Raw genomic sequence first — 27,299 nt, 5'->3', positions numbered from 1 at the left:
AGCTGTTTGCTTGCAGATGCAGGCTGCCAGTTACAAAGGAAACAGAGGGAGCATAGAGTGCAAAACCAGGCCTCGCCACTCCTGCACAGATGAACAACCCTGGCGGTGGCCCCTTGAGGTGAAGAGGCACATACTGTTCTGTGTGTGACTCACCTCTCCCTTCAGCAGATGTTCTTCTGGCCCCCAGCTGGGTTTGAACACATGCACTGACATCCTCCTCATAGCTCTGCCTGCCGCTCCAAGATACCCACCAGAGTTTCAGAGCTTGTGCTACCCTCTCTGGAGTGTTGGGATGGGGGACAAAAGGAAAACAGAAATCTGTGACTGGGATCCCAGCCCTCTACCCTGGGAAAGTATATTGGCCTTAGGGAACTACTTTTTCTCCAGACTCTCTAGCCTCTGGGAGGTGACTAAGCCAAGGTCCCTCTGGCTCTCTTCCCTATAGTTCTTACAAACAGGTTCTCAGGCCAAAGCCTTCCTCCAGGGACTGGGGAGTTGAGCAGAGGGACTCACTCGCTTGGAAGGAAGGCATCGCTGTGACCTGAGTCTGCAGGCAGAGTGTGTGCCAGCAAAACTGGCTCAGAGAAGCAGGAACACCCATGCTAGGCCCTGCCTGGAGGTCCCATCCTGGTGCTCTGGGGGCTTGTGCCAACACCAGGAGGTCTGTGTGGCTGCTGCCCTTTTTGGGCTGAGGCCAGGAGGGCAAGGTCCTGCCTTGGTCCCCATGTGGATTGCTGGGAGAGGCCAGGGCTCCCTCTTCCGGAGTCCTCCTCTCCAAGTTCTCCCAGGTAAAAGATAAAAGAAGCTGCACTGCCGGTTGCAGATTTGCCTCAGGCAACTAAATTTATTAGCAAGAAAAAATTTTTGTCAGCCCACTGCTGACCAACAAAGTACATCGTTAATAAAGGATAACAAATCTGTCACTTAATTCATAAAACATACCTCAAGCAGTTACAACTAAAAATAAAGTTGGATTTTTGTTTAATTTAAAAGCCTCAAAAATAACAAGCAATATGTTTTTAAACATGTAGTAGACACAATCGTCTATTATACAATATACACTGTACACAAGTAGGGCTGGGGCCAGCTGGGGTGGGATGAGGGGGAGAGGGAAGAGGATCAAGAGGTGAAGGCGTTTTTATCTGAATCCAGATTCGAGTGAAATGCTGTGTCATTGAGAAAAGAGAATTGCTAGAGTGAGAAAAAAAAATCCATATGCTCATCACTGCCCCCCAAACCCTAAACTGAAGCAGGTGTGGGGGAGGTGAGTAACGAGGACAGGAAGGGAGCAATTAAATAAAACCGTAAAGCACACACAATACACAGTGTTCATCATCTGAAGTAGAATATAAGGCAACGTTCTCCATAGAAAAAGAGGGCATCAGTGGGGAGCTTAACTTTTTAAATAGAAAGTTGGAATGTGCTGGAGGAGAGCTGTGGCAGGGCTGGGCATGTGGAGTGGAGGCAGCCCCGTGAGCCTCTCCAGAAGTGGATGCCATGGCACCCTGGGCACAGGGGCCCAGGGTGGCCAAGGTGGCTGGCGGGGCCTGGGAGGGGCAGGGGAGAGAAAGACATGGCACGATGCAACTCCGGCAGTGTTGGGGGGGAGAAGACTGAGGGGGGCTCACTTTGCTCCTCGACGGAGTGAAATTCATGTTTTTCCTTTGGAAATAAGGGTTCCCACTCGTCCTGGTTTAGAACGTCTCATTGGGCGCGGCCAACGTCCATGGTCTGGGCAGGCCGGGAGCTCGAGGTGAGAGGGAAGGGCCAGGGTGGAGCCAAGGGGCTGGAGGAAGAGGCCAGTGTGGGGCAGCAGAGCCCCTTCCTGTGGGGACAGTCGCAGAACAGAAGGGAGGGGCGGAGGGTGGCCCAGGGCAGCCCGGGCAGGGGAAGGAGAGGGGGCTCCTTTCCACCAGGGGCCCAGGCAGGACGCAGATGGGGGACTGTATCTTCGGGGCCGCCCGCCTCAGTTGGCCTTACAAGTTCTTTGTGACCAGGTGGGTCTTGTAATGCTTGGTGAGATGGTCACTCCTCATGAAGCGCTTCTGACACTGGGCACATTCGAAACGTTTGTCCCCTGAGAAGACAAGATGCACATCATTGTCATCCTGTCCTGCCCATCTGATCAGGCATTTGCTCCCTGTGGTCTCACCTAGAGCCTCCGGCGGTTCTCCTTTCTCCACACCCCCATGTGGTGTCACTTCCCAGTCTACCCTGTCCCTTGCCTGAAAAGCCCTACTTGTGCCCAGTACCTGCACCCAGGGCTCTTCCCATGTAGGGCTGTCAACTGCTTCCTTCCTATCTCTGTCCCTATTACTAACCCTGGCTCCACGTCTTCCCCGTCCTAGGAAAGCCCCTTCCTGGCAGACCTGCCAGCTGCCCGTTCTGAGTATTTACTCTTTAGCCCCTGAGGGGGAGGTTGCGATCTGGCCCCCACCAGCCCTATCCTTGTCCCAGGATAAGGGTCTGCTCACAGAGGCCCTCTTGCTCTAGCAGCAGTTCTCAAAGCGTGTGCTGTGGCCCGAGGGAGAAACCTGCAGCAGTGTTAGATGGTAGATGGACAAACATTTTTCTATCTAGAGTTCTGTATTTATTTGCCAGTGCATTAAAACCTGTAACTCTGATATCATGCCTGCGGGATCAAACACATGGCACTGGACACAAATGAGTGAAAAGAGTGAAATGATGTGAGGAAAGTCAGTTGGTAAACACTAGGAGGGAAGGCGATGTGGGAAAGTGTGATTAAGAGCGTGGACCTGGGAACCAGAGGACCCAGGGTTGAACCTAGCTCCACCAGTCACCAGCTGGGTGACCCGGCCCCCTCTCCATGCCTTGGTAAAATGGGCACCACCAAGAGCCCTCCCCACAGTGTCATTCCGGGGATTAAATTAGCTCATGGCTAGAACACATGGTGCAGTGCCCGGCACTCTACGTCAGGGCTTCTTGGAGAGAAAACCATGCGGCTAGGGCAGAAGTCATGAAGGCTGTAGCAGGTAAATGCCATCCCTTCAGAAAGCACTGCACTAAAGGGCTGGCTTGAAAGAATTTGCTGGGTAGTCCTGGACCCCCTCAGAATGGTGTGTAGCTCCCGCTCAGTGTGGTAGCTCCTCCATGGCAGGGCCGGGGAGGCGGATGCTGCGGGGGAAGGCCAACAGACCTGTGTGGGTGCGGGCGTGCCGCTGGAGCTCGTCGCTCCGGGTGAACCTCTTTCCACAGAAGAACCAGTTGCAGACAAAGGGCCGCTCGCCGGTGTGCAGGCGCACATGGGCCCGCAGCAAGGATGTCTTCCGGAAAGTCTTGCCACAGTCAGGGATGTGGCACACGTGTTTCTTCTTGCCCTGCTCTCCTGACCTGGGAATGGGAAGCCGAGATAGGGAGGAGGTAGAAAACGCGAGGCAGGGCAGGATGGAGAGAGGACTCGAGGACAGGTCAGAGGGCACAGGAAAAAGTGAAGAGGACAGGTGGTAGGGAGCTGCTACCTCATCCCCTTCCTGTCTGTGTTCCAGAGAAGGGCTGGGGCAACAGGGCACGTGCCAGGCTGGTGGGCTGGGCCCTCCCCCTCACCCCCCATTACCTCTTGTCCCCATCCTTGCAGTTGGGACATGTGCAGGCCATGCGGCGCCGCTTCTCCCCAGGCTGGGCCTCTCCAGCCAGGGCCTGCTCCATCTGCAGCTGGATCTGGGTGGGGCTCAGCCCACTGATGGTCAGGTTGTTTCCCGAGACATTCTGCACTGTCAGCTGCTGCTGCCCTGTGGGCCAGAGGAGGGCACAGTTGAGGGTGTGGGAGCCGGATACCCTTTCTGAGGCTTCAGATGTCTTAACTTGCTTAGCCTTCATAACTCCGTGAATCAGATACTATTTTCCCACTTTTACACTTGAGGAACCTGAGGCCCAACAACGTATGTCAAGGTCACAGCTAATCGATGGTAGGACCTGGATTTGAACCCAGGCAGTCAATGTCACACTCAGTGTCCTGAGTCAGGACACTGCCCATGTGACCTCAGTGGGGAAGGCTCCTGTCTTGTCTTGGAGTATTTCTTTGGAAACTCTTCCAACCTGAGACCCTCGTGAGATACCAACTCTGCTATCAGGAAGGTCTCCAGGGATTTTTGGTACTAAGAATGAGAAAACAGGACAAAACCAAGTCCTCTATGACTTACATAAAGCTATTCCAAAGCAGGGGCAGTGTCACTGACCCAACACTGTGTCTATCTGAATGGATTCATCCCATGCCCTTAAACCAAATGCATGATGCATAAGTGCCATAAACTCATTTAAGGATGAAGAGAGGAGATTCAGAGGGCTCCCACTACCTTGAAAAGTGCTCTTCACCCAGTTAAAGAACACCCAGCTGAAATGCAAGGAACCATTTTTGCTAGGTGGCTACAATATTCCTTTGATTTGGTGCAAGGCACTTTCGTGCACTGAATACTACCAAATATTAGCGCTGAACTGAGTGCAGGACCAACCATTCCTTCTGCCACAGGCTCCCTCCTCTCCTTCCCACCTTAACTAAAGGCTGTCTCCTTCTAAAAGCCTTATTTTCAAGTCCCTTTACTGGAACCTCCCTTGAACAGCTCTTTGGTCTGTCCCAGACTAATTTGCATGTGTATATTAGTTGGAGAGTTTTCCTGAGTACATCTTACTTCTCCATCTTACTCAAGATCTTTGGCTGTCAGGTGGGGCCAACATAGGTCTTAAACGATCTCGTAGGGCGACTGTAAGGACTAAGTGGACATACTCTTAAGCTAGAAGGGATCAGGCAAATGATGAGCAGTTATCCTCGCTGTGGTTACTGGAAATCCCAGGCTGGCCCATAGTTCCCTTGGGTAGGGCAAACAGGCTTGCTGCCCATACCCTGGCCGAGGGGCCCTCCCTCACCGCCGGTGTTGGTGATGGTGACAGGCACACCCTGGACCTGAACACCGTTGATGTTGATGGTCTGCATGGCCTGGGCCGCTGCCGCCAGCTGGGCAGCATTCAGACTGATGATGCTTCCAGCGGGGGCGATCTTTGGCAGGGGGCGCTCTTTCCGGAGAATTGCGGCCGAGTGTTTTTTGCTGGTCCCACTCAGATGGGGAACACGGGACGCAGGGCTGCTACAGGTGGTGGTAGAGGTGGCCGCAGCTGTTGTTGGGGGGCTGTCCTGGACGAGGACCGTCTGCACCTCACCTGAAGGCGTACGGATGTAGACCTGGGAAGGGCCAGAGAGAAAAGGTCAGTGTCCCAGGAGAGACTGGGATACTCACCCCTACCCCCCACCCCTGCACATGTTTGAATGCAGTGTCACCACCCTCACTGCCCAAGTGAGAAGTTTTTGGGGGGATGCCTTCTGATCCATCCACGTCTTCTCCAACTGGCCCAGACCTATATTCACACACTGCCAATGGCATTCCTGTACTAAGGTGGCAAATGCTGATTGTTGACTGGAAACCAAACACTGGATTTACTTAATGCAGAAAAATATAACACCAACCCTCAGAATTAGAAGGCAACTAAATGGTGACGTCACAGAAGATGCACCATGAATGACCATCAAACAAATGAAAACAGCTCTTAGGAGGCACGATCAAGGAGTCCTCTGCCTCAGATTGACAAAGATGGAAAAATAAAATATAATGCTCACTGCTGGTAAGACACAGGGAAACAGGCACTCACATTAAGAGGAGTGTAGGTGGTCTGGGCTTGCTGGAGGGAAATTTGGGAATGTGTCTCAAAAGTCTTAAAGATTAAAAAAAAAAAAGTCTTAAAGATATGCATGCTGGAGCCTGAGTGGGATGAGGAGGGCATCTGTGGAGCAGTGAGGGCAGTGGCCAGGCACGGCTGTCCCCACCCCAGCAGGCTGAGGAGTGTGTCCACATAGGATAACTGAGATCCAGAAAGGAAAATGTTAAGGCTAAAGGAAATGAGGATTCCCACAAGAGAGTTACAAATACAGAGAGGGAGAAGCTAGAATGAAGTGCGTGGCACTGGACAGGAATCAGACATTGGTGGAAACTCTGGGGTTTCGCTATAAAGAGAGGAACATAGATATAAATGTGTATATATATGTAGGTGTATGTGTGTGTCTATATCCATTTCTATCTATTCAGCCATTATGTATGTGTACATACGTATGTGTGTGTATATATATATATAGTTCTTGGCTGTGTCTACTGAGAAGCGCTGGGAGCAACACTCCCAGGCCACCGAGCTTACCTAGCACCCTGGTCTTTGCTTCTAAATATCATGCTCAACTAAAAGGAACCAGAGCTCCTTAGAGAAAAAGAGCTGATTCCAAGTTTGGGGGCAGGGAAAGTACAAGTAGAGTGTGGAACATCTGTGGTACCAGAAAGTAAGAAGGTACGCAAGGAACGCGGATAATGTAGGAAAAGGGCACAGGAGCCTGTTTGTGTGTGTGTGTGTGGGGGGCAGCTCCCCCTGTCCAAAGGGGGATAACCTGAACATAAAAAACATTAATACTAATGGATTATAACCCACTGAAGAAAATGGGAACCTAATAGTCCTTATTGACAAAAATAAACAAATGGAGAAAAGAATGGCAGAACTAAACACCTGTTACACACTCTCCAATGAGAAGAATGGTCGATCCCAGGGCTGCAGCTAAGAAATACACAGAAAAAAAGCATTGATATCTGCTACAACATGGATGAACTTTGAAACCGTTATTACTAAGTGAAAGAAGTCAGCTGCAGGGGGCGGGAGGGCCACCTGGCCGCCGCAGGGCCGCGGCGTGGACCACCTACACTCCACGCAGCCGCTTCGCAAAGCGCGGCCTCCCGGAAACGTGCATCTGCGGGACCTTCGCAAAGCAGAGCGAGAAAACCACATCTAGTCCTGATCTCTGGGCTACGTGGACCTCAGGCCAGCCTCCAACCAACCATCTCCATCTCCAGGCTAAAACACGGTAAAAGTGAAAACCCTTGTCCAAACAAAATTCTGCACATAGATGTTCACAGGAGCTTTATCCATAATTGTCAAAACCTGGAAGCAGCCAAGATGTCTTTTAGTAGGTGAACGGATACACTGTGGTATATCCAGATAGTGGACTATTATTTAGCACCAAAAAAAAAGTGTTACCAAGCCATGAAAAGACATGGAGAAAATTTCAGTGCATTTTACTAAGTGAAAGAAGCCGATCTGAAGAGGCTACATACATATTGTATGATTCCAACTATGTGACAACTAGAAAAGACTAAACTATGAAGACTAAAAAAAAAAACATCAGTGGTTGCAGGGGTAGGGGTGGGGATGGAAGAGGAAGGGCTGAATAGAGCACACAGGATTTTTAAGGAAATGGGAAGATTCTGTATGATACTATAATGATGGAATCATGTTATTATACTTTGTCCAAACCCCCAGAATGTGCAGCCCCAAGAGTGAGCGCTAATGTAAACCATGGACTCTGGGTGATGATGATGTGTCAGTGTAGGTTCATTCTGTGTTACAAGGGTTCTGGTCTGAGACACCTAGGTGGCTCAGCGGTTGAGCGTCTGCCTTCGACTCCGGTCCTGGGATCAAGTCCCACGTGGAGCTCAATGCATGAAGCTTGCTTCTCCCTCTGCCTGTGTCTCTGCCTCTCTCTCTCTCTCTCTCATGAATAAATAAGTAAAATCTTAAAAAAAAAAAAAGAGGTCAGCTGCAAAAGATCACCTGTTGTAAGATTACATTTAAATTAAATGTCCAGAACAGGCAAATCCACAGAAACAAAATGGATTTGTGGCTGCCATGGCAGGTTGGGGGAAAGGGGACATGAAGAGTGACTACTAAAGGTCTCTTTTGGGGTGATGGAAATGTTCTCAAATTAGACCATAGGGATGGGTGTACAGCTCTGTGAATATAATAAAACTCACTGAGTTGTACACTTTAAGAGAGTAAATTTCACAGTATATGAATATCTCAAAGTTGGGGGGTGGGGGAGGTGGGATTATGCCAGGAGGTATATACTCAAGGAAGTATGTATCCTTGAACTCATGGAGCTTCAAATGGCCAAAGCTGGAACAATGTGAGCAACAAAATAAGTAACATGATCCTGGATTATAACCCAAAGTATAAGATAAATATACATCAGCCCTTATTGGGATAAATGATAGAATAAGTGAACTGAACAAAGAAGAAAAAGGTTTTCCTTCTAGAAGAATTCCAAATAATATTACGTAGATACTTTCTCATCCAAGATGTAGACCGTAATTTCCACCCCTGAAGATGAGAAATATAGCAGCTCCCTTCCAAAGAACAGAGAAAGGTAAGAGTAGCAACTTAAAATGAAGAGACATGGCAAACACGGTCTTAACCAGAGATATAGGTTAACATCATGACCGTCAAAATGTCCTATGGACATCACGTATTCCTCATATAACACGAGAGGGCCATTTTGACCTCTGTATTCTTTCCAAAAGCCCATAACCCCAGAGTTGGGGACATCCTGTAGGATACTTGACCAATATACCTTATGACTGCCAAGATCGTGGAAAACAAGGACCAAGAAGCTGTCCCCTGCCAGGCCTGGGGAGACATGCCCACTAAGTGCAACATAGTATGTGGACTGGATCTTGGAACAGAAAAAGGGCACAAATGGAAAACCTGGTGACTTCCAAATGTGCCAATTTCAGTTTCTTTGTTTTGACAAACTTAGCCGGTAATGTACAATGTTTCACAAAGGGGAAAATCAAGGGAGAGGATGGAGGGAAACAGACACCATCTGTACTACCTTTGCAACCTTTCTGTGAATATAAAGTTCTTTTAAAATGAAACATTAGGAACGCCTGGGTGGCTCCGCGGTTGGGCATCTGCCTTCGGTTTAGGCTGTGATCTTGGGATCTGGGACTGAGTCCCACTTTGGGCTCCTTATGGAGAACCTGCTTCTGTCTGTGCCTATGTCTCTGCCTCTCTCTCTGTGTATCTCTCATGAATAAATAAAATCTATAAATGAATGAACGAATGAATGAAACATTAGCTTTAAGAAAATCTCTTTAGTAAAAAAAGTGGAGGGAAAAGTCTGATGAGGAATGGGATATTTACATAATCTCAAAGTATCTCCCTACAAAATACTAACTTGTTACACAGAAAACAAGGTGCAGAAATCTGGTGAACATCACTTTAATCACCATCAATACTGAGACAAATTGAAATGACACACCCTTTTAGGATACAGTGAGGATGAACCCAGCATCACACCTGTGATATTTCTACGAAAAAAGAAAAGCACAATCTGCATATTATGAGGAAACATCACACAAACCTAAAGTGAGGAACATTCTCCAAATAATTGGCCTGAAGCCTTCGAAAGTGTCAAGGTCATGAACATCAAGTAAAGATTGGGGAATGAAAGATATAAGCATGTTTCATTGCCAATTTCCTAGGCTTGATGGTTATATTATTATGCAGAATGTCCTTGCAGGTAATGAGACACTTTCTATAAAACATTTGGAAGCAGGGACTATGGTGGCAGCTTACACTCAAATGATCCAGGAGCAAAAAGTTATTTGTTTAAAAAAAAAAAAATCCTGCTGTGACTTTGATTAGGTTTATTTTTAATTCCTGGGCTATTTGGGGCCGTGTTTCTCAGTTAAAAGCAAAGAAATAAGCCTCCTGTCATCTCTTAATGAAGAAACAAATCTCACCGTGCTCCTTTTGCATATTACTGCTATTTCCTGTGTACCTGAAATTTCTGTTACTGGAACATTTTGTGTTCCTAATATAGAGCAGGGGTCAGCAAACTTCTTCTGTAAGGGCAGATAGTAAATGTTTTAAACTGTGCAGGTCACTGATGAGGTCTCTGCCTTGTAGTGCAAATGTAGCAAACGTGAGCATTCCAATGTCTGTATTCTAATTCAGCTTTATTTACAAAAACAGAAGGGTGGGCCAGATTTGACCTCAGGCTGTGGACTGCCCATCTCTGACAGTGAATAGAATACCTTTGTGGGGAGGGGAGGGATGTGCATATCTTTTGCCCCACTTTTAGGAATTTATTTAGCTATAAGATTGTAAACTGCCTACATCTACAGTTAATAAGGAGTATTAGTTGTGTAATATACAACACCTCAGGATATTGGAAAACTATGTCACCTTTAAAAAATAATGTTGTAGCTAAAACTTTCTGCATATGTATGATTATTTCCTTAGGAAGATCTGGGTTTAAGCCCTGCCTCCATCAATCTCAAGATATGGGACCTCAGGGAAAGGAGGGGAGGCTTCTGCCAAGGACGTGTGCACCTGAGCAGCTATCACCCCAGTTCCTCATCTATAAGGTAAGTCTGGTAATGGAACCTGATAGGTATTCTAGTAAGTAAATTAAACAACTTAAAGAAAATCACTTGGCAATACATGATATGCCAAGGAGGGAGGATTCCAGGGCAGGCTTCAGATTTCCTTCTGTGTGACTTCCATGTCCATAACTCAATCTCAAGGGCACTCCTTGTCCACCTGGAAAGAACACAACTCCCTACTGTCACTCACTGTGATGCCTCAGTTCTCTCTCCCCAGACAACTGGATTATAAATTCCTCAATGGCAGGAACTACTTTCTTATATTAAAAAAGATCCTTAAAAACAACAACCATCTTGTCCTCAATTTTAATTGTAGCACCTGCCATACCAAGACGTAGCAAGTCGGGATCCCTGGGTGGCGCAGCGGTTTGGCGCCTGCCTTTGGCCCAGGGCGCGATCCTGGAGACCCGGGATCGAATCCCACATCAGGCTCCCGGTGCATGGAGCCTGCTTCTCCCTCTGCCTGTGTCTCTGCTTCTCTCTCTCTCTCTGTGACTATCATAAATAAATAAAAATTAAAAAAAAAAAAAAAAAAAAAAAAGACGTAGCAAGTCAAGGTGAAAAGCAGAAAAGAGCATGGGGTTTGAAGTCAGAAATTTGGGTTGAATCCTGCCTCTTGTCACCTGTGCCCCATGAGCTCTTGGAAACTTCTTAACTCCTCTGAGTTCCAGGCTCTCCATCTGCAACATGGGCATAATCTCTGGCATTTACTAGGCATACACGAAGAATAAAACCACCTCACAGAGTCAAATAGATTCCAAAGTAGTATGGCACGTTAATATAAGCCCCAAATAACATTCTTATTGAATTATTAACATCCCAGACGGATCTAGCCTAAGTGTTCCTGCCATCAAGCTGGGCTGTGTCTTCCTACTTTTTTTCTTGCCATTAACAATGAACAGAATTTTCTCATTAATTTTCTTACTTTACATCAAATTCTATGGTTCTGAGATTTCATTCTTGCTGCTGTATGTGATTCTATAGTAAAAAATAAACTTTATTATTAAAAAGTACGTATCTGTCCTCTAACCACCCTCCAAAAAACTCTCCAAAAAGAAAAAGTGGACCACAATATAGGTATATAGGGATGTCTTATCTGATTTCTAAGGATGAGCAGTACATAACCACCTGAACCAAAGAGAGCCCACATGTCAGCAGAAATGGCCACTTACTACTGACCCCAGATGATGCTGACTCCTAGCACTCAGGTCAAATCAGCAGCTGCCTCAGTATCATCTTCTAAAGCAAGCCAAGGGGAACAGAGTGTCAGCCATTCAGTGCGAAGGAGAGGGAGGCGGGTGTAGAGAGTGAGTGTGGTACCTGAGTAGGCGTCGGCTCAGCAGCCTGGATCTGAAAGTTCTGGGAGGGCTTCTGGGGGACGGTGGGGAGGGTAGCAGATGCCGCCTGCACCACCCGCAGAGCCTGCTGGGGGATCTGTACCACCTGCTGCTGCTCGGCCTTGGGGGGCACCACCTGGACCTGCTGGACCACAGCTGGCTGGCCCCCACCAGGGCTCTGAACAATGAGCAGGTTGTTTCCTGCCTGGATGATGTTGTCCGCGGTGGTCTCAATCAGCACCGTCTCCACTTGCTCCGCCACAGCCACAGGGGGCTGGGAGGCAGGGAGACTCTTCTTCCTGGCTTTCTTGTTAGTCTTAGACAGAGGGGTGGGGGGGCTCTCCGTGAGGAGCTGTGTGGTGGCCCCAGAGTCGCTGGTGTTCACAAGGTTGTTGACGGGCAGAGTGAGTGTCACATTGCCGCCCCCACCCGTCAGCTTCACCACATTGGCCCCACTCTGCACAGGGGTGGTAGTCGTACTTGACTTCTGGACCGGGGCTGGCTTGATGGGGACAGGCTTGTGACTGGATGGTGAGGGGGTGATGATGGCTTGGCTGGTGCCAGGGATAATCTGGATCTGGTTGGTAAGACTGGGCTGTACCTGGATGGTCTGGGAACTGCTCGCCTGTATCTGAGGGACCGCCTGGTACTGGATATTGGCATTTGATCGGGTCCCTTTGTTGATCACAGTGGGATTCTGAATAGCGAACACGAGCTGCCCACCAGGATAGGATGCACTCAGTTGTGACCCCTGAATCTGAAGGATGTTTCCTTTGGAGGACAGGATTCCGAAGCTATTCTTGCCAGGACTGAGAGGGAGAGGGGCAGGTTTGATGGGGACGAGTTTCCGTGGTGTGGGCTGGGGGGGAGCAGGCGGCGTCACCGCAGCTTCAACAGCTGGAGGGCCAATTTTGCTACATGTTGCGGCAAGCAGGGCTAGAGGAGATGGCTGGGAATCCTGCGAGAGAACGAGCGGAGGAAAAGTGAGACATGAACCTGCTGCTCAGCCACCCTCTGCCCTTCGTGGTCTCCTCCTCTTGGCAGGCTCTTTGGCACCTCTGTGGTAGGCAGGGTGCTAGCATCTTCCCTCTCCCTGCTGTCTTCTCTTTCTCTGAGGGAGAAAGGGTAGGCAGTGCCTTTCTCGGGGGGAACTCTCTAGAAGCCCCCATAACAAGGTGAACAAACACCTTTCCCACTACCCGTGTTTCTCAGGGGGTCACAGAATCATCCTCAGCTTTTAGGCAGAAGTCCATTGGCCCATCACAAGGGCTGAGCGGCCCCTGATTCCTCAGCTGAGGAAGGAAGGGAGGGAGGAAGAATAAACACTCAGGTAAAGTGGGGAGGGTGCTCTTTCGAGGCTATAAGGACAGAGCCTCTGGACTGTAGGGACACAGCCTCTATTTCCCTTTTATGGTCAGTGGGTCTGGTGGAAGGGACCTGGAGTTTAATCCTGCTTTTCCCCCAACTCAACTGTGCCACCTCAGGTAAGTGGCCCTGGCTTCTTCATTGAGAGAAAATGAACCACCGAATCTTCCCAAAGGTCATGTCCCAGGGTGTTTACAGAGAAGCCGGTACAGAGTTTTCAGCTGTGGTTTAATGTCAGTTTCAGAGAATGCCTCCAGGCTGATGCAGCACTGCCCCCCCCCCCCAACCCACTGCCCACTCACCTGGGTGCTGGGGGCGGCGGGCTGCAGGTAGTCGCTGGGGCTGACAGCGGCAGTGGCAGCCATGCTGGTCTGTGGATCTGCTGGAAGAAAAGAGACTGAATAAGTCACAAGAGGCCCAAACAGAACCCAAGCCCATTGGCCTCAGGTACTCCTTTTGTCTCTCTTTGCTTCTCCAAGAGGTTAACCTTTCCTCATGCCTCCCCACTCAAGGTTAGCAACCCTACATCTTGTTTGGTGGGTGGCCTTCTCTCCTCTCCTCCAATCTGTCCATCCTGGGCTGGGAGGGCAGCTGGTTTTGCCTCCAGGCATCATAAAGCCTGGGACAACAGGAAGACACAAGACTTTGCTGAGACCAGCTTCAGTCATCCAATGGAGGAATCTCTACAGGGTACTGCTAACTCTAACTAGGTTGATGGAATCCCTATTTGGTGGGCAGGAGAGCCGCCCTCATCCCAGCCCTGCACCTCTGGTTAATCCTCTAGATCTAACCCAAGCTCCTTGCTCACTCCTTCTATAGCCAAATGCCAGGCTGACAGTCGCTTCTCTCCTAGGATCCCTGACAAAGACACACCTGCTCCATGAGAAAGGAGATCTAAGGTGCTTTATGCTCAGCCTTCACCACAAAGGTACCAGAGCCCAGGTAATGATCTTGAGCATGTGGATAACCACTTTCAGTGACTTTACATAGGCTAACAGGTATGGCCCCAAAGGCATCACCAAGACTAGAACTAATGACTGAATATGAGAAGAATGAAAACAGTAAATTCTGTTTTTGTTAAATGTGTACATATTTCTATATGTGAACATAGCAGGAAATGTCTTTGAAAATGCTGAAACAGTTAAGACCCATTATTATCTACTGGCAGTAGAACTTTGCTTGACTTCAAGAATTTTTCTTGTTTTTCTGGATTTTCTCATTTTCCCACAATGAATATACCCTATTGTGCCCTCCCCCTTTTTAAGAAAGAACAATAAGGAACGTTGAGGAAGTAATGAAGGGAATCTCTACTCTGAACTTAAATCAGATTTAAAGAATTAAAGTAAAATGGAAATCATGAGAATTTGGGGGTCGGGTGGGGAAGAATCTATGCCATCTTGTAGTTCATAAATCACTAAGGAAAAGGACACTAGGCAGTGAGACTCGCATCCTTAACCTTTGGAAAGTAGCTCTTGGGAAGTACAGAAACAAGGTTATTATTTCAGAGAAATAAACTGTGTGAGAAGCCAAAAGCACAGCTCTAGACAAAATCGTATAGGGAGATCTTGAAATATTACAGACACTGATCCTTGGCAAAATCCTAGAAACAAGACTGAATGGCACGTTATAATTACTGAAGACAACAATGACCCTAAGGAAGAAGGCACAGGGTTGCAAAAACTGAATCATGCTGTTTTCATGAGGTTTTGCATGGATACATCAAGGAAAGGGTATACACTCTGTATTTTATTTCAACAAGGCATCTGACCGAAATTTTCATAATATTCTTATGAATAAGAAGGGGAAAAAAACTGCAGGCAGGAGAGTATGGTTTAGAGGCCAAGCCAAATGTGCCTCCTCCTAAAAGTGCGGAGATCCACACATCCTGAGTGGTTTGCTGCTGCAGGGTCAATCAGGGTTGTCTCAAACTAGGAGTGGCTCCCAAGGCGAGGGTCTGCAGCTTCTCCTAAGGAGGCTCATGCTTTTTCTGCCCAGCATGTTTTATTCTTGTGTACGTTGTGATGGTTATCCTTTCAAAATGAACATACACTGACTGGGTGACCGTTGCTTTGCCAAGCTTTGCCTGTTTCAGGGCCTGTGTGTATGTTTACAGCTGTACTGTTGCCAAGTGGCACCACTCTAACTGCGTGGGCTAATTAAGACAACTTAATTCTGTACATTTAATTCATGATACATCTGTGCAAAGTGAAGGAGAACAGCTCTTCAGAAGCGTGGGAGGACTGTGTTGCTTGGCACTAGACACTGCAGGGTAGAGGCATGGGAAACTCAAGGAGCCTGAGGTGTCAAGTCTGCCATGCCTCATGCTGACAGTAGTGACACGGGTTCGATCAAATGTCAATCTCCCAGAATGAGGTTGCTGATGTGACTTTTACTGGCTTTTTGGTAGTTAATTAATTTTATAGGAGCTAGATCAGTGAGTTGATAAACAGATTTATGTGCGTAATTAAGTTGCAGCATTATAATGAAAACAATCTAAGATGACTCAAAAACATTTTTCCTTTAGAGCAGTAGTGTTCAAACTATTTAGACCATGAACCACAGTTATAAAAACAATTTACATCAAGACCCAGTATGCGTGCACCCACACACTTCTTTGTTCTATGCTCATGCAGTGAGTTTCCTGAAATAAAATCTGCTCTTACTACGTGTGATGGACTTGGGTATTTTTCTACTCTATTTCATTTTTTTCAATGCTGGTTGTGACTCACTAAAATTGGTTCTGTGCCCTAGAGGCTGGAAAATGTCCCTATAGAGTACTCGATCCACCACCGAAGTTTGGAAAACCATGCAAAGACCAAGCAGGCAGTTTCAACTTACAGCTGTCACAAACCGAGAAGGATTATAAATAAAATGGGTGTTGGTATTAGGGTTCAAAGAGATCTTTAAAAACTAGCATGTGCTGTGCTTGAGAGCATAAGGCTCCAGACTTAAATGAGGGTTGGAGTCATGCCATCATCAGTGGGGTGGCTGGAGCTTCCCTCTCAGGCTCACTGTGCCATCGGGAAGACAGAGGGAACAGCATCCTCCTGGGGTTCTGGGAAGCGTCAATAATTACTATGGAGAGCCGTGAGCACAGTGGATCATCAATAAATAGTGGTTTAAACTTTGAAGTTGAGTACATCCTGCACTTGGGTTAAAAAAAAAACAAAACATGTGCATACAGGACGGAACAATAGAACTTAATAGCAGTCCTCCCGTGAAAAAGCCCCAGTGGGTTTGACTAAAGCTAAATGAGAGGTAATAGAATCTAGATGTGGTTGCCAAAAATCTACTGCAATCTAGGACTGAATTTTCAAAAGTTCAATCATAGAGGAATAAAAATAATCATCCTGGTGTGTTCTGCACATTTGAGCCACATCTGGAGTGTCAGGTTTTGTTCTGAGGGATATTTTGCAAGGGGCATTTTCAATTGGAGCTTGTTCAGAGGACAGCAGTGATGGTGTGGCCAGGATGCTGGACTGGTGATATCCACCAGGACATTTATCCCATATGTGGTTCAAAGACTTCGGGGTGGAAACGTCAAGAAAGCAGACTTTGAGGTGCCTGGCTGGCTCAGTAGGCAGAGCCTGTGAACTCTTGATCTCAGGGCTGTGAATCTGAGCCCTATGTTGGGTATAGAGTTTACTTAAAAAAAAAAAAAAAAAAAAAGGCAGATTTCAGATTAATAGAAGGGAGAACTTTAAAAAAATGGGATCAGTTGCCATTTGAGGTAATGTTCTCCCTTTTCTGGAATCATTTAGACAGAGGCAGGATGTGTGTCTCTGTTGGAAATGAGATGTCTAGATGGTGTAGGAAGCTGGACTGAATCTTTAAGATTTTTTTAAATCCTCAGGCCACGCTGCCATTAAGAACACAAACTGGGGATCCCTGGGTGGCGCAGCAGTTTGGCGCCTGCCTTTGGCCCAGGGCGCGATCCTGGAGACCCGGGATCGAATCCCACGTCAGGCTCCTGGTGCATGGAGCCTGCTTCTCCCTCTACCTATGTCTCTGCCTCTCTCTCTCTCTCTCTCTGTATGACTCTCATAAATAAATAATTAAAAAATTAAAAAAAAAAAAAAAAGAACACAAGCTGAGTTACTTACAGCCACTGCTGGGAAGGGAAGGCAGGGGTTCTCCCAGGAGGCTCCCCTTTGAGCTCAAGTTCACTTAGCTAAAATTGGTGACTAACTCTCCTGCAGATATCTTCTGCTAAGGAAATGGAAGGACCCTAGAACAGGACAGAGTGTAAACGAAATGAAAACGGGTCTTGTGTTCCTTACTCATCTCCCTTTCCTATCTTCCTCTCTCCCTTTGCAGGCGTTGTTACCCGGGACTCAAACGGTATGGAGATCGGACTAGGTTCAGAGCGATTCTTCAGTGAGGAAGTTAAGAGTACGATTTACTGAAGCAAGCTGCACAACTGCTGGTGCCTGACATTGTACCATTTCAGTTGGTTTCATTTTCCTACCTAGCTGGCTCTTGAAATAACCCTCTGGGTTTCAAATCAACGTAAGTATCTCCCATCCTAGTGTCGTAGCTCAGAGCTTTTTGTGGCCTGGGGCTGCAGGCCTGGGCAACCAGAAAAGGGACTGATCTCCCTGCCATTGCAGCATTATATTCTGGGATTAACCATGAAAGGGAAAAGAGAAGCATTGCCAGTTGGGTGTTTGGAAATGAAAAGTGGTTCAGACGTAATGTAGATACATAGCTGCAAGACTCTGATCAAAGGTACTTTGAACCTCATTAATTTGGAACCTTATATTTAAAAACGTGTAATTTGGACATAAATTGTGCTTAAATTTGTCTTCATGGTACTCAAAGTGAGGCTAACTAGTGTAAGAAGACTCAAAGGGACTCTTGGGCATAATCATGTAATTGTTTTATACCACTTCTACCATTTTAATCGTACCATTTGCTTTTAACAGTTTACATCCGGTCACTGAAACCGACATTTAGCAACACTGGTAAGTGGGATTTACTGAGTATTTTCAGTAAAGAAAGAAAAGCTGCATTCCTTTCAGAGTTCAGTCATTCAGACTTTTCATTAATTCAGATTGGCTAAAACTTTCCCAGCAGTCCCCTGGCTCATGAAGTTTTATGGTGATTTATTACACAAGCAACAGTAGCTCTCTTAGGCTCCTCGGAAAACTTCAAATTGCATCAAGCAAGGCTTTCAGACTGGGGGGTTGGGGGTGGGGTCTAGGGCCTGATGGCACCACCTGGACTTTCCTTTCCCCATACCGGAAGCCAGTTTAGTTCCAACACCCGCAGAAAGGGCATCCTCTGAGTCTCTGGCTTTTTACAAACAGATCATCTATCTCCACCGCCATCCCCTCCAGCTACAGTCTTCCTTTCTTGTCTTCCTTCCCTGGCCAAACTTGGTGGAAAAGCTGCCAGCACTTTACTGCTCCCCTCTTTTCTCATTTGCTTATTTCCCTGAGCAGCAGCTCTCTGCTGACACTGCTCCTGCCAGAGTCACCAAGGACCTCCTCGTTGCTATATCCAACAGACCCTCTTCAGCAGATCTTCACCCTTTGACTATTCCCTCCTCTTCAAAATTCCCACAGATCTTCTCCTACTTCTCTGCCTCTTCTTCCTTTTGCCACCCTTCAATCCTACTGTTCCTTAACGCCCTCCTTCTCACCCAACACCCGTTCCACCAGTGACCATGCCCACCCACGTAGCTTCAGGTAATCTCCACAGACTGACAATTCCTGGTCTCCTGGGTGGCAGAAGGGTCCATCCAGGCCTTCCACTTGGGGAGCCACAGGACTGCCCACACTGAGTTGTCACCTTTGCCCATTCTTCCCCCAGCTTTCTCACTCCCAGCCTCGCCTCTACAGGGCCTCTTCCAGATCCTTGAAGTTTTCATTTCTGCTATTGCCCTTTCCTTGATCAGAGCTCTTTCTTCCCTCATCACTAGCTAACACTTACCCTTCAGGTCTCAGCCCAGTTTTTTTCCCAGCAAAACTTACTGAGAGCCCACTATGGATCCGGCCCGTTAGTTACTCAGACCCCTGAAAGGAGGTTAACCCCTCTGGTAATGCTCACCACCCAATAAATAATCATGGGCTTAATGTCTGTGGATATTCACAGGAGGATTCCCAGGGTGGGTCGGGTCAGTCTGTACTGCACTGCACTGCCATGCCCAGCACATAACCCAGGGGCCCTTCAGTGCCTGCAGGTTGGATGGGTAATGAGTCTTGGGTTCAACCAGCCTCTCTGGTATTTCTAATCACAAGGAAACCTGAACGTCATCCTCATCGCCAATAACTCATCGAGTCCTCATGATTCTACCACCTGAATATAAACCTCTTTCCAATCCACTCACCGCTCTCCATTCCCTTCGCCATTCACTACCCTGGCACTGATCACCTTCAGCTCAGCCTGGAATATGGCCCAAAGCCTTCAAAATGGCTCTCCAGGCCTCTGGCCTTGCCAGCTCTTCTCCAGCCTCCACTATCAGGGTCAAAAGAATCTTTAAAATGCAAATCCCATCCAGCCACTCCTCTGATTATACCCTTCAAGAGCTTCCAGATGATCTTATGATAAACTTGTAAAAGCCAAAACGTTTTGCCCCTCCCCTCTCTACCTCTCCTTTATCTCTCTTCCAACTTTTCCTACAAGCAGGTCAGTGTTTTCCATTTCAGTGTTTTCCACTTCTGGAACGTTGACTTGCTCTCTCTCACTGGGAGCCTAAGTTTACACACTCGTGCATGCACATGTGCCTGCTCTCTCTCTCATTTATCTAACTGAGGTTCTTAAGCTCGGTTTATGACTTACTCAGGGCAAACCCTTCCTGACCTCTTTTCTCCCAGCTCCCCAAGTCTGGGGCAAGTGTCCCTACTATGTGCCAGTGCATAGGCCCCACACTCCTTTCCTAGCACTTAGCCCTGTCACAGAGCAAGGAGGGGTGTCTGTCCTAGGGTTCCTTCCATCAGCTGGCTCAGGGAGGACCGGTAACAGGAAGAGGCCTCAACAGGCCCCAAAGCCCTAGCCGTCAGACTGAGGGCCATTCCACTGGTCTTTTGCTTGAGAACACTGCCTTTGAGACACAAGGAATGAGAGAAGAGGTCCTAAGAAATACCACAATAGGCTTTAAGAAGCTCTTTTCACTCTGGAGAGAACTTGGGTCAAACTTCTTAGCCAGACCTTGAGGGTACTTGGCTTTTTTTTTTCTTTTTTTTGCCTCCTGGGTTCCTACCATGGCTTTCTTGGCAATACACTATGGTATTTCCCCTGGAGGAATTTCACTCTGCACAAACAGTCTTGCTGGCTATTTTGGTCAGCTCAGCTGGGCCGGAAGCCAACAAAACAGTTTCCAAGCCCAGTCTCTCCCAGTTGCCTGGCCTGGAAGAATTTAGAGCTGGTAAGGGAAAAGCAAGCCATGGCTGGTTTAAGAGAACAAAGTTGGACCTCAAAGGAGTTCGTGAATGAGCTAAGAGAATTGGCTTGCTTAGAGGGAGCAGCAGCAACACTGGTAGTTAGAAGACTCCAAACCGCTGAGAAGCAGGTCTCCAGCACCATAATAACCATACAGAAGAGAAGGGTGCAAAGAACTTTACCAATTTCTAATACAGGAAGACAGCTGTGGGTGGTGGCTTGCTAATGCCTCAGGCCAAAGGAGGGGGGTGCACAAGATCTTGTCTCTACCCAGACACCTCAGGAGCCATCCTATCTTCCCTGTGCCCAACTCTGACCCCAACCTCAGCCCAGGACTCTTACGTGGGCCCACGATTCCATCAGGAAGTTAAAATTCCGTTCATCAGCTAAGATCTTCTTTTCAAGCAAAATCCCTAGCAAGAGTGACCCATAATTGCTACCTCTGATTCCTCTCTTGCCACCCCTTCTTGAACTGCTCCAGGGTTTTGCCCATGCCACAAAAACTGCTCGTGCTTCGCGTTGCTGAGTCTCACAGTTGACTCTTCGGCCTCGGTCTATGTGTGGATTTGACAGCAGACCCCTCTTTCTCCTTGAAACAGTTTCCGTCACTTGGCTTCTCAGACACACTTGCTAGGCTCGCCTACCTCTCTAGCTCCTTCTTCGAAGATTCATTTGCTGGGTCCTCCTCTCCTCTCAAATTCTAATTAGTTGGTAGGCCCCAGGGTGCCGGCTCAGCATTTACCTTTCCTCTGTCTACACTTGTTTCCTGGGTGATTTCATCTTGCCTCACAGCTTTAAAAACCAACAATATATAGGTTCTACATAATGATGACTTCCAAATTTCTATCTGCGGACTTGTATATCCAGCTGCCTACTGACGTCTCCACTTGGGTATGTTAACGAGCGTCTCAAGTCTAACTCACCCCTGATATTGTCCTAATTCCATGTCCCCTTCAAGCTTCCCCGCACAATGAGGCATTGGGCAAAGGCATTGGAATTCTGTCCTTCTAGTGGCTTGGTGCTAAAAATTCTGCAAGTCATCCTTGCCCCTTCTTTTTTTCGTACTCTACATCTGACAGTCAGCAAACACTTTGGTTCTACTTTCCAAATATACTCAGAACCTGATTGCTTTCACCACCACCTCTTATTATCAGACAGATTCAGATCTGCATCATCTCTCCCCTGGTTAAGTGCAAAAACCTCCTAGCTGGGCTTCTGACCTTGTTCCCCATCAAGTCTATTCTTGACATGCATCCAGAATGAGACCCATCACACTTAAGTGAGATCATGGTATTCCTCTGCTCAGAGCCCTACAGCAGCATCCCCTCTCCCATCAAAGTTAGAACCAAAGTCCCCCGCAAGACACATAAGGGCTCTATGTGACCTGTCTTTTGTGACCCCTCTGACCTATCTTGTTACTCCCCTTCACTGCTTCAGCCACAATCACCTCCCTGCTGTTTTCCAACATGCCAGGTTTGGCCCCTTCTCAGGGCCTCTGCACTTGCTGTTGTCCTTGCTTGAGTTTTCACCCTCTGCCTCCCACCCTAGACTGAGTGGCTGACTCTTTCCCCTCCAGCTGGTTTCACTCACCTTCTCAATGAAACCTTCCCTGACCACCCGATATATTGCACCCTTTCACATTCTTCTATCTTCTATTTTGTTTTTCTCCTTAGCATTTCCCATTATCTAATACTGAGTAGTTACTTATTTATCATCACCCACTAAGCCATAGGCTTCCTAAAGCAGGGACTTCCCCTTGCCTTACCTACAACTATATCCTTCCTACCTGGCACATAGTAGGTGGTTAGTATATATATATTTTTTGAATGGATGAATCAATGAATCCTGGAGACTGTAGAGCAGAATAGCCTAAATGGAATTTAAGAAAACCCACAGATGTGCATGTCCTGGCATGAGGCTGGGATCCGCTTGTCAGGTCAGCTCAGCTGATGCAGTCCCAGATGGAACTCTCAAGCCTACCCATCACCTCATGAGGGGACAAGTGCCTGTGTGCGGACCAGCACAGTCCAGTCCTGCTCCTGGGCGAGTATTTCCAAGCCCATACCTCATAACCACATGCCAGGCACCACATTTCAATGCTTCTTTCAATTAATATATATTGGGATGGGGGAGGACTTCTTTTCTGAATGAGTTCAGATAAAGAGGGCACCTGCTATGTGAATACCTCTCCTCAAAATGTTACTGTCATTTGCTAGTTTCATCTTGCCTGGGTCACACCTAATAGTCCCAGAAAGGACTCAGGAGAAGTGAGTGGCAACCCAGGGCAGCAGTGGTGGTGGTGAAAGCTGTACGTTGACAGAGCAGTCCCAGGAAATGGTACAAAGAATACCTGGCCTCAGAGCTGTCTTGGAGAACAGAAGAAAATAAGAAAGCAAGATATACTTTTCCCCCCCTAGAAAGGCATTCTGTACAAACAAATGTTTTCTCTGCTTTGGCACAGTTATTTGAGTCACCCCAGCTGTGGACTGGTTCTGAAATGAGTGCTGACTTCATTTCCCCGGGGGAAGAGAGGACAGCCTTACCATTTACTGTTCTGAAAGCTGGGAAATGTTTTGGTCGTTTTTAGGCTAATCTGAGAAGACTTCAGTTAGACACTGACCAGGGGCAGAAATATTCCACTTCCAATCACATGGCCCTTCCTGCTGGTCACACTCTCTGAGAAGCTGCTTTGTGATTCCACTGAGCCCCACAGGAGAAGTAACAAATACCCCAAAGAGGAAGCTCTAGAAAGAGGACATTTGGCAGTGTGCAGGCCAGTGCCTGCTGCTGGCTCCCGGGCCATTTCCACCCCATGGCTGAGATGGAAGAAGCCATCTAACAGCCGAAGTCATGGCATAAGGACAAACTGGCATCTCAGAGCCCTTAGCAGCAAAAACAAGTCACCCAAGCTAAACCTCAGCACTGTGACGTGGTGAGGCTTCTGGCCAGGTACAGCATGCCATTTTGAAGCTGAAATAAACTGTAGCTAAGGGAACGAGGTGTCCAAGGGAAGCATTCAAACAGCTGGGCCTGCACACGTGCTCTTCCTGTGACAAAAGCAGCCTTGACATCTCAACACTGCTCAGAGCAGCTCATAGGGACAGACTGAGCAGCACCCCAACTGGACACTCAGCCTTTTCACACTCCCTTGGTCCTGAGCAGAGCTCATCTCGCCAAAGCACACCAGCCCAGAGCCACCTGATGAGAAGCATGGTAACCCACTCAGAAAGAGCACTTCCTAGACACAAAGTGGAAGCCATGGCTTCCCCCAAGCACTGAGGGCTGACTGAGCTTTACTCCTGGGTTCTCTTTTCCAGCAGCCCGTGAGGCAGCAGAAAAATCCATTTTCCATTTTGGAATCCTGTCAACTAGAACAAATCTACCAGTGCCACCTGAGAGCATCTCTTCCTGGGTGATCTCTAATTCCTTCTCTCTCTCTCTTTTTTTTAATATTTTATTTATTTATTCATGAGAGACAGAGAAAGAGAGAGGCAGAGGCACAGGCAGAGGGAGAAGCAGGCTCCACGCAGGAAGCCTGATGCGGGACTTGATCCCAGGTCTCCAGGATCACGCCCTGGGCTGGAGACAGCACTAAACTGCTGCGCCACCAGGGCTACCCCTCTAATTCCTTCTCTACTTAGGCTGACAATGCCCTTGAGTTGGTAATGTCCCATGTTATTACCCTCTGAATTACAGCAAAAAGCAAATAAGCAAAAACGTCAGCAAATGCACTCTGTAATGATGTCCTAGTCTGGTTTGTACTGACTTGGTCCAGCATGTAGGCCAAGTTTTCCTAGTTTATGAACTCACTAGAAGTCCCTTAATCCAGTTAAGCTACCCAAAGGATAGCTTCATCCAGATGCATCACCCAATAAACTCCTAAGAAAGTACTGGAGCTTCTCCAAATAGATTTTACTTCAAGTCTTCAGCCCACAAGGTTTCAACTGGACCACAAAATCAATTAAACTCAGAAGTGTTCGCATCTCTACACCTTCTTATACTACATACGTACTTTAAAGCAGTGTTCCTCTGCATATTTCATTCTGTGGTCATTGCCCACCCCCGCTCCAAAAGAATCACTCTGTTTTTCAATCCTTGGAGGCAAAGCTTCCAGTTTGTGTGTAAACAGAATGAAGGAGGTGAAGACAAGTCATAAAAGAATGTGCTACACTCACATCATAGAAATGAGGTGACAAAGGTTTAGAGATTGAACTCGAGCCAATACCAGGGTCTACTAGATGACAGCACCAAGTTTAAAATGTCTTCATAAGGGCCCTGGTTGGGCAATAGTTGCTTAAAGCAGACTCAGAAATTATCACATGCCTATGGCAAAGGACTGTCAGGCTACAGGGACCCTGCAAATTCTCCAGAGGGCTGCTATTAATCAACAGAAGAATGAGGAAGCTCAAGGCCAAATATCCAAATGAACTACCCTGTCTGCTGTTACGCCCTAAAGCTCCTTTACCCAGATATTTGCCAAAATCTTACAGCTTGTTCTCAGGTCTCCAGAGGCCCAAACTTTAATATAAGAAAAACAAAACAAAACAACCCCCCCCCCAAAAAAAAAAAAAAAAAAAACTGGCCAGTCTATGTGCTGTCAACACTAATGCTAAACTCTTCCTCCTAGAGTCAGGTCTCCTTGCACAGCAGTCAGGTGAGGATCTGATTATGAACTGACTCCACTTGGGTCTCCTTGGCAAGACACTATGTCTTCAGCTCAGGGGGGGTCACAATCAAGTCAGACCAGCTTTTTTTTCTTCTTGTTGCTGCTGCTTTCAAATGAAGAGGTTAAGCCTCTACACAACCAAGTGGAAGAACCAGAATTAGAAAACTTACCAATGGCCCCAGCCAATGAGAATCCATTTCCAACAGGTATTAATGCCTGTTAGAAGCCACTAGAATAATGACATCACCAGCCCAACGCTAGGTTGTCTGACAGATTCACCCCCTTCATTGCACACAAGAATTTAAGACAAAACAAGACACTGCAATTACACTCATTATTGCAGACAACAGGTTTGTTATTAATCAAAATGACTTCTATGGTGTGGACTCCACCATTGTTCCTTTAACAGCCTCTCTGTGAACTAACTGGTCAACACTCTAAACGTTCTAGCCCTAAAAAATCTTATCCAAAATACCAACTCAACACCTAGTCCTCCATTATGATACTTAATGCCTTCTGGGTTAGAGCATATCAGTTTTAGATAATGCAGTCTAGTGTGCCTTGAAACAATCCATAAAGCATCCCTTAAAATCAGTGTCATGGGGGACCATGAACCAATTCATTGCTTAAAGCAGATCTACTAGCTCCTCCCTCCCTTTCTCTAAGAAACAAGTGAGCAAGAAGTAACCTCAAGAAAAACTATGGGAGAATGTGCCTTGAGAAATGCCAGAGGAAGTCCCACTGAATCAAGTTAATTAAGAATCAAAACCAAGGAATGCAGTGAAGACAGGTTTTTCAATTGCCCAGAGAAGACACAGTTCCATTTCAACTAAAATTAGAAAGCCACTGGGAACATAAGCCAAGAAGCACGGGTAGGAGGCTGAAAACCCTAAGTCAGCAATGGGAATGGAAGTGGGGCGGAGGAAGAAAGTAAGTATCCGTTTTGTTTTATTTCCTCTGTCACTCCTTAGGTTTGCGCCTGGCTTTTAGGATTCAGCAGTCCCCCCCCCCCCCCCCCCCCCCCCCCCCCCCGAGCAAGAGCATCAGCAAACAGTTTGGGAATTCTTGTCAACAAGTTCTTAAATGGCTCACAATTCTGGTAAGAACTTGCATGTACCTAGCTGGTGCTCAAGGACCCAAGTGAAAACATTAAACGGAGGTTTTTGCCCACTTTGCAATCTAAGGCGAGAAGTCACCTGCCCTACGAGGTGCCCTCGTGTCCTGACACCATCTCTCCACTGGGATATATCGGGAACCAGGTTGGGTTCTCTGCCCAGCAGTGCCCATGTGGTTGGCGCCGCCTGCACTTCAAGCATTCCCTTGCCCCTCTCTGCACTCGGGAGGGCCCTGAATCGCCGGGGGGCACCTAGAGTCAGAGTGCAGGAGGGTCCACCAACACTGGGCAAGCGCGAGGGGCGTCGGCCGCCTCCTCGGAGCAGACCCAGGCTACGTCCACGGGCCGGACAGCACTGGGGCGGGTCGGCAACCGGGCAGAGGGGGTGCCAGGCCCGCCCGGGTGCCCGCACCTCTCGCCAGCCCCCGGAAGCGCCACCCTCCCGCCCAGCGGGCTCCGAGGGGGCGGGGAGTCGAACGCCCCCTTCCGGGTGCCTCCGCCCGGCTGGCCAGCCCCGCTCCTCCTCCGGGCGGGAATCCTCCCTCCCCCGCCCCTCCCGGAGCCGGGCCCCGGCGCCAGGCCCGGCCCCAGGGGGGAACCCCCGGCCCCGGCTCCCCGTCCCTGCGGCCTCTGCCTGTCTTCCCGACCCTTGGGGGCCGGGAAGACCCCGCCGGCAGCGGCCAGGACCCACCGCTCATTACGACATCTTCCTCCCTGGCCTCCGCCGCCTCCGCCGCCACCGAGAGCCTGACACCGCCCGCCCAGCACCCGCCAATCCCGGAGCCCGCCACCGCCCGAGCGACGGCAGCGTTCACCAATAAGAGCCCAGAACATTGGGGACCGACAGCACTAACAACCAATCAAGGAGAGGCATCTAGAGCGACGTTGGTTTGGCCAATAGGCCTGTGAAATGTCACTGATGGACGGTAGAGGGCACCAACCGGAAACCTACTGAAGAGTGATCGACGTGTTCGCCAGCCAGTTGGCGGGAGGCAAAGTCCCGCCCACGAGGTGGTTGATGGACAGCAACAGGAAGCTAGATAAGGAGGGGCTTAGCTGAGGAGTGGTTTTGTATTGGTTGTGGTTGACCTTCCACCCACCTCGAACCCAAAAGATGAGTGATAGATCTACCCTAAAGCCAATCAGAAGTCCTTAGGGTGAGGCCC

General features: G+C 48.1%; 1 protein-coding gene and 1 long non-coding RNA gene across 4 annotated transcripts in view; one reads left to right on the top strand and one right to left on the bottom strand.

The window, feature by feature from the left end:
* LOC112917819 (uncharacterized) overlaps positions 1 to 24,243 on the top strand; it is a 29,806-nt gene extending 5,563 nt beyond the window's left edge. Inside the window, exons 2-7 of one of the 2 annotated variants that reach the window (XR_011999698.1) lie at positions 10,126 to 10,250; positions 13,209 to 13,417; positions 13,824 to 13,912; positions 17,288 to 17,479; positions 17,896 to 17,934; positions 22,815 to 24,243. This is a non-coding gene — a long non-coding RNA (uncharacterized lncRNA). The remainder of the gene's footprint in view (positions 1 to 10,125; positions 10,251 to 13,208; positions 13,418 to 13,823; positions 13,913 to 17,287; positions 17,480 to 17,895; positions 17,935 to 22,814) is intronic. The other variant, XR_011999697.1, reaches the window with a different exon arrangement.
* On the bottom strand, positions 818 to 26,946 carry SP2 (Sp2 transcription factor). Of its 2 annotated transcripts, none has more exons than XM_025995816.2 (7): positions 26,825 to 26,946; positions 13,273 to 13,349; positions 11,589 to 12,563; positions 4,882 to 5,194; positions 3,575 to 3,749; positions 3,158 to 3,351; positions 818 to 2,077 (listed from the first exon to the last, which is right to left on the bottom strand). In XM_025995816.2, exons 1-7 carry the CDS (start codon positions 26,829 to 26,831, stop codon positions 1,977 to 1,979), a joined length of 1,842 nt encoding a protein of 613 aa, XP_025851601.1. In that variant the 5' UTR covers positions 26,832 to 26,946; the 3' UTR covers positions 818 to 1,976. The 2 variants fall into 2 exon arrangements, with proteins under 2 accessions (XP_025851601.1, XP_025851600.1); XM_025995815.2 differs by having other exon boundaries at positions 13,273 to 13,352; positions 26,825 to 26,927.
* Positions 26,947 to 27,299: the final 353 nt, after the last annotated feature.

The sequence above is a fragment of the Vulpes vulpes genome, chromosome 2 (genome assembly GCF_048418805.1).
Source record: "Vulpes vulpes isolate BD-2025 chromosome 2, VulVul3, whole genome shotgun sequence".
Classification (NCBI taxonomy): domain Eukaryota; kingdom Metazoa; phylum Chordata; class Mammalia; order Carnivora; family Canidae; genus Vulpes; species Vulpes vulpes.
This window is presented reverse-complemented; position numbering and strand designations above follow the sequence as displayed.

What these genes read in the sequence shown, in the direction of transcription:
- SP2 (XM_025995815.2), bottom strand. An exon ending in CACCATCACCAACACCGGCG is followed by an intron (nt 3,750 to 4,881) that starts GTGAGGGAGGGC and finishes TCTGGCCCACAG; the next exon opens with GGCAGCAGCAGCTGACAGTG. An exon ending in TGCAAGGATGGGGACAAGAG is followed by an intron (nt 3,352 to 3,574) that starts GTAATGGGGGGT and finishes TCCCATTCCCAG; the next exon opens with GTCAGGAGAGCAGGGCAAGA.